We start from the raw sequence: 7,021 nt of genomic DNA, 5'->3' as shown, positions 1-7,021 counted from the left end.
CCACACACACACTTCCACAGGTGTACATAGAATAAAATGGGTTAGTGATTACTTGTCTGCACTTGAATGAAATCCATTACTACACCAGGCAACATGCTGTTTTAGTCTTGAGACATTTGTTCTCACTTTGCTCCTTGAGTCATCAGGTATTTCATTGATCAGCAGTTGATGCACAAGTGAAGAGCCATCATATAGAGCAGAATTAAGTTTTCACATATTTCCCAGTGCGAAGAGCCATCTTTCAAGTAAATAACTATGGTTAGTCATGACCTAACTTCAAGAATAGCTGTGAAAGATCAGAGAAACCAAAGGTGGTGTCATTAGTGAAGTTGAGTTGGTTTCTGCTACAGATGCAAAGTCAGTGGGGAGCTGAAAGGCCTCAGCCTTTGTTGTTGAGTGTTTCTTTTCTTTCCCAAGTTGAAAAGGAACCCAAGGAGTGTCACTCGAACCAGTTCACAGAGAGAAGGCAAATCCCTCCGTGTGTCTGAAGATGGGATTCAGGATATCAGCGTCTCCATCCCCGGGTTAATGAAAGAAAAGTTTCTGAACATGTTCTGGTCCATACTGTTAATCAGTGCTCTGTCCGCGAATGACAGCCGGGGTTTCTCATTTAAGAATTCCTTATCAAAATTGCTGCAGTCATATGGTGATTTCTTGATCAGAATTTGGGGTGGGAGGAAGGGCGGGGGAGAGAAGAAGGGAAGAAAATCAGCCACTAAATCAATTACCTCTACTTTTGATAATCTTAGAAAGCTGAATTATAATCTGTGTATGAAAGTGTTGATGTTTGCAGATAAACTAAACTGAAATAATACAGATGATCATATGTGGTTTTTGCTGAACATCTCTCATATCCTGACTCATCAATTTAACAATAGTATAATTAAATTCATATAAAGAAATTCCCTAGTAAACATTCAAATAGGATCTAATGTTTCTAGCTAATAGTTTACATGAAGCAGAATTGGCCACCTTTGAAAAAAAGGGTGAGCCCAAATTTGACCTCTGTCCTTTTAGTCTATAGGGAACAGTGGGTAGGGGTGGGGGCTGGGGGTTGGTGAAAGGTGGAAGAAGGAAGGAGCTTTGAGATTCTCTATTCCGGTTCTTTTATCAACATCCTTCACTGTTATTGGTTCTTCCACCTATGTTAATTTTATTATTAAAGATCTTGGACTGTTTTCCAAGACAATCCAGATTGGGACAGGTTCTCCTCAAGCCACCTGGTCCCTTTGGTGCTCATGAAAAAGATAGAGAATGTAATAACAAACACTTATTCATGAATTCTATTCATGAATTCGGTGCAATTCAGCTTTCTAAGATTATCAAAAGTCACCCTTATATATAGGAGCATAACTGAGAGTTGGGCCCCTCCCACCCTCAAGGGAACAGGCAGGGAGCTTGGTAGTAGAAGGAGAATGGCTGGAACAGGTGGTCCCATCCCCTGGTGTCTCCTTACCACTTTAGGCCTGAACGGTGGGTCAATCTCCTTTCTTTCAAGTTCTTCCCAATTGATCTCCCGAAACAAAGGGTGCTGGCGGATGTCTCCCCTCACTCCCAGCCTCTTTTCTGGCTCCCTCACAAAAAGCTGCAAAGGAGAAGAAAGGGAGCAGTTACTTCTTGAGGGATGAGCCAAGTAGCTTCAGATGGAGGTAGCATTTCTTAGTTTATAAGTCACACAAATTTGACTCTACAAAGATAAACGCCTGGCTTTTTGCCACTTGCTTTTCTAACCTTACTAGAGGCCTGATGCATGAAATTCATGCAAGAGTAGGTCTTCGAAGCCCTGGCTGCCTCGCCCACTGGTTGTTTCAGAAGGTCATTCCGGAAGGTTGTTCCATCCCGGTCTAATTAGCTCTTTATTATATACGATTATTTATTTATTTTTTTTTTACTTACTGTTATCAACTGTTGATATGAGTAAACTGGTGGCAACACTCTCACTCGAACAAGCCTTCTGAATATTTTAGAGTCTGAGATTTTGGTTTCTTACTCCCTAGAAATGCTATTTTTTGAGTTGTATAGACCTGGTTTAAAACAGCTTTATCCTAGTTATTTATAGAACTTCTGGCAAGTTACAGGTGAGTTAGTTTCCTCACCTGTAAAGTGAATGAAGTGTTCTCCTCCCAGGGCCATTCTGAGGGTTAAATAAAATAACAGCACCCACACCCACATACAACACATACACCCTCCCCCCCCCCACACACGTGTGTGTGTGTGTGTGTATGCGCGCGCGCGTGCACACTGAGTCCTGGTCTGTAAAACCCAACAACATAGAGTAAGTGATAATTTTATTTGATTCCTTGTAAGGCTGTCCTCTGGGGATTACAGCCTTGCTGTGCAGCTATAATGTAAACTAGTCCCTGACAGGTGGCTTTGGAGAAGGCAAATGATTATCGAGACTCACTCTTGAATCCTGCAAGTTTGCTGGGTGATTAATCATTCAAATCATCTTTCGTCATCTCTGACCTGTTATATAGACATTTTCCTCTTCTGTCCCCTCTCTTGTTACTTTTCCCTCTGAGGTCAAAATGAACATTGGCCAGGACAGGAAAGAAACCTGTAAACTCTTAAAACTTAAGCAAAACATGTCAAGGGCATTAAGGAACCGGAGAGTCCAGACTTGAAACTAGAAAAGTCACATGCTTTCTTAGTCTCCGGAATAGTCATCACTCTCTTTTACGTCAACTAGATGTTTATTTATAAAGTAACTGCTAGTTGGAGCATGTCATAAAGAGGCTGTGGGTTTTAAACAGAACCATGGTGGAATGCAGTATTTTCCATGAGATTTTGGCAGAACTTGACCTCCACTCATACTGAATTGCAGGGATCTTTTGTTTTTAGCAATTACAAGAATAGCCAGTCCATATGTTAAAGCACAGCTTTACTTGTGTTTTCTTACTACTTGAAAAGCTTCACAGGCTTTACTCTAGCCCCCCCACCGCCCCCCGCAAAATAAATAAAAAATAACATGCTCTAACAAAGTGAAAATTTCTCCTTCTTCTTCTTCTTCTTCTTCTTCTTGTTCTTCTTCTTCCTCTCTCTCTCTAATGAGTAGAGTCTTTTTAGTAATCTAAGTGAAATGCCATGCAATCACCCCTGTGCATGCAGGTGGTCAGTTCTGGGCACGGTTCTAGCTTCCTTTCCTCTTGACATATGATGGCTGCTGAGGCCTCTCAGTGGAAACTTGAGTTCTAAAGCATCTCACTAGAAAGCCATTACATAGTGGAAATAACATGAAACTGTCATCTAAGAAGCTTACTACCCATAAGGCCTTGGGCAAGTTTTCTGAGTCTTAGTTTCCTGACTTGTAAAATGGAGGGTGAAGCAAGTCAATCTATACTCCTGTGAGTGCTAATGTCCTCTGAGCCCCCTGGGCGGGCATTCCAGGCTCTCTGTAGTCAAATGCCAACACATGTCCTTCAATTCCCATTACAACGCACTCTGGTGTTCAGACATGTCTACTTATGGATATGCCACCTGCCTTTCCTACTTCTGTCTCTTGCTAATGACATTACCATCTTGCAAGAAGACACCTCTTCCCACATTCTGTTCCAATTTCCATTTCCTCATCTATAAATCCTGACTCACCTTTCAGGGTTCAGCTTATACCCCCTCTTCTTTGTGAAGCTTTCATTGATCACCTCTACTTATAGTGAACTCCCTCCTTTTCAAGTCATATCCATTGTCATATGGTTAATTAGAGTTAGGCATTATGCTAGATGCCTTAGCTATATTATCCTGATCTTAAAAACAGATTGTAAAAGCAGATATTGTTATGTGAGAAAACTCAAGATCACAAGTCCAGCCAGTGATAGAGCCTAAATTATCAACAGCCCATTCCTACTTCTGGTATTGGATAGTCTTCCTGTGTACTCCACAGAATGTCTTCCTTCCATTAGAGAATTAGCTACACACACACACACACACACACACACACACACACACACACACGCCTATCTTTCCTACTAAAGTGTAAGCTCTGGAGGGCAGACACCATTTATGTTTCTATTTCTTACAGAATCAAACACAGTGCCATGCACAAAGTATATGGTCAGTAAATGCTTGTTGAATAAGTGAGCAAGCTGTCTTTCTACTTTATTTATTTGCAAATTATGTGTCTTCAGTCCTCTTCTGTTAGACCAGTGATGGCGAACCTTTTGAGCTCAGCGTGTCAGCATTTTGAAAAACCCTAACTTAACTCTGGTGCCGTGTCACATATGGAAATTTTTTGATATTTGCAACTATAGTAAAACAAAGACTTATATTTTTGATATTTATTTTATATACTTAAATGCCATTTAACAAAGAAAAATCTACCAAAAAAATGAGTTCGTGTGTCACCTCTGACATGCGTGTCATAGGTTCACCATCACTGTGTTAGACTCTTGTTTTCAACATGTAGGACAGCTTATAGAAAAGGCACAAAGTTCACAGTAAGACATATTTTTCTGTAGATTCAAATACCAGTGTGAGTCACCAGATGGAAAAGCAGATTGATTTTTTAAAAGCAGAGGGAATAAGTGATTTGGCTTTATATATCTTCCCTTGAAATGATCTAATAAATTATTGACCTCCACTTCTTAAGGACATTTTGATGAAACAAGATTAGAGAGAGGATGCACGTGCCTCAAGAAAAGGGCGAACACTAGCTCATGCTGTTATAATTAAATGCTTCAGCGACTTAAGTTAGAAGTAACTGCCGGAGGCCAAGTGTGTACCATACTAGGTTTTTCATTAGATATTTCTAGTAACATGTGACATTTGTACCAAGAAGATCATGAGCCTGTTATATGTACCTGTGAAATTAAAAAAATTAAAGATAAAATGTATAATGAGAATATAATATGATCTCCAGTTTCAAGACTCAAAATTCTGCCCAGCTGGTGTGACTCAGTGGTTAAGTGTTGACCTATGAACCAGGAAGTCAAGGTAGGGAGCGTGCAAGAGGCAGCTAATCAATGTTTCTCTTTCATCATTGATGTTTCTATCTCTCTCTCCCTCTTCCTGCCTCTTTGAAATCAATAAAATATTTTTTAAAAAATGTAAAAAAAGAGTCAAAATTCTTTCTAGTTTTGCACACAAGAGTAAATTACTATCTTTCTTGCCCTGCAATAAGTCACCTCCTCTTCCTCCCAGGTTCTGAAGATGACTGTGTCTGTGGCAAGGAATTTGCATTGAGGGAATAAATGTTCATGTAGTAATACTTGGTTTTGTTCACAAAAGCTGTCAAAAGGGTGGTTTACATTGATAGAAAATAGCACACTGTTTACATAAGTGGCCAGGATGTAGCGAGAGTGTTTAAGTTCAGCTATTTAGGCAAAAAAGCAGTGCTGGGCTGCCAAGGATGGCCCACCCCGTGCTTAGCACCTGTCACTGGAATCTTCTCTTCCTCTTTGTCCACTCCTCAGATATATCTTTTACAAAAGGGAGAGGCATTCTGTTTGAGATAATGAGTTTTCCATTATTTTCCAAACAAATGGACCGGACATCCTGGATGAATAAATGGGGAAGAAAGAGGCATGCCTTTGGCAATGGTCCCTTTGCTGCAGCGTCCCAGCTGCAGTTCTTAATGGAGTGCAGCCTCCCTCCTGTGCAGTTGCTCCCCGTGTTACATGCACCCACGTGCTATGAGGGCTAAAGGGGGTAGAGTCTGGTGCTGACACTGCCGCGGTGACAGATGCCACTAAACGCTTCTTGGTTCAGCTTTTCCAGAAGACCTACTGCTCCTGGGTTTCACAACATTAGGCATAACTCCCTAGAGGAAGTTTCTCAGAAATATTACCTTTGGTTTTTGCAAAAGTCAGCCCAATTGTTAAAAGATGGGCAAGAGCTACCTTCCCCATGGAGCAAGGGCATGGGATTTTCATTAACTCCTGTGGGAAAGAATAAGCCCAAACTCTAACACATGGATTTAAATACTCTTGCAACAACAGTCCTTTTTCTTCCCTTCTTTATCCTTGTCTTGGTTTCTGCTTTATTAAACCACATTTCCTTTCTACTCTAGCTGCAAATCTTTTCCTTGCTACTGAAACTCTGCAGATTTTTTTTTTTTGTATTTGCTGGCATTTAGCCTTAGATTTTGATTTTAAACTTTATTTTTGAAATAATTACAGTATCTTAGTATGGTTGGACTACTATAACAAAATGCCATAAACTGTGTGGCTTAAACAACAGACATTTATTTCTCACTAGAGGCCTGGTGCACAATATTTATACATTCAGGGAGGTCCCTTAGCCCAGCCTGCACTTTCTCACAGTCTGGGAGCCTTTGGGGGATGTCCAACTGATGGCTTAGGCCTAAGCAGGCAGTTGGACATCCTTAGTGCTGCCATGGAGGTGGGAGAGGCTCCCACCATCACCGCTGTGCTCTCCAGCTGTGAGCCCAGCTTCTGGCTGAATGGTGCTTCCCCTGTGGGAGGGCATTGACCACCAGGGGGAAGCTCCTGCGTTGAGAGTCTGTCCCCTGGTGGTCAGTGCACATCATAGTGACCAGTCATTCTGCCATTCGGTCAATTTGCCTTTATATATATATATAGTTAAAAAAAGATGTTCTGTGGACCCTTCACCTAGTTTCCCCTAATGCTTGCATCTTACATGATTATAGCACAATATCAAGACTAGGAAACACACATTGATGCAATATGGTATAGTATGTCTAGTTCTATGTCATTTTATCACAAGTGTAGATCTGGGTCACCACCACAGCAAACAAGATACCGAACTGTCCCATCAACACAAAGCTCTCCCTTGGGATATCCCTTTATAGTCAATCCCCTGTTTCCACTATCCCCAACATAATCTGATTTCCATTTCTATAATGTTGCCCTTTCAAGGACGTTACATACATGGACTGATATAGTATGCAAGCTTTTGAGATTGGCTTTTTTCAGTCAGTTTAATGCCCTTGAAATCCATCCAAGTTGTTTTATATATCAATAGTAGTTCATTCTTTTTAAAAAAATATTTTTTATTGATTTCAGAGATAGAAACATCAATGATGAGAGAACATCAATGATTGGAT

General features: G+C 40.7%; 1 protein-coding gene across 4 annotated transcripts in view; it reads right to left on the bottom strand.

Annotated features, from left to right (window-relative positions):
- PRKCQ (protein kinase C theta) overlaps positions 1-7,021 on the bottom strand; it is a 144,162-nt gene continuing 137,141 nt past the window's right edge. For 3 of the 4 annotated variants that reach the window (XM_006772608.2, XM_015569737.1, XM_006772610.1), the window contains 2 exons: positions 1,457-1,585; positions 1-653 (listed from right to left, as the gene is read on the bottom strand). In XM_006772608.2, coding sequence (XP_006772671.1) covers positions 498-653; positions 1,457-1,585 — 285 coding nt within the window. In that variant the 3' untranslated portion in view covers positions 1-497. The remainder of the gene's footprint in view (positions 654-1,456; positions 1,586-7,021) is intronic. The other variant, XM_006772609.2, reaches the window with a different exon arrangement.

Source organism: Myotis davidii, unplaced genomic scaffold (assembly GCF_000327345.1).
Source record: "Myotis davidii unplaced genomic scaffold, ASM32734v1 scaffold544, whole genome shotgun sequence".
Lineage (NCBI taxonomy): Eukaryota > Metazoa > Chordata > Mammalia > Chiroptera > Vespertilionidae > Myotis > Myotis davidii.
The sequence above is the reverse complement of the archived record's forward strand: the minus strand, read 5'-3'. Positions and strand labels throughout refer to the sequence as shown.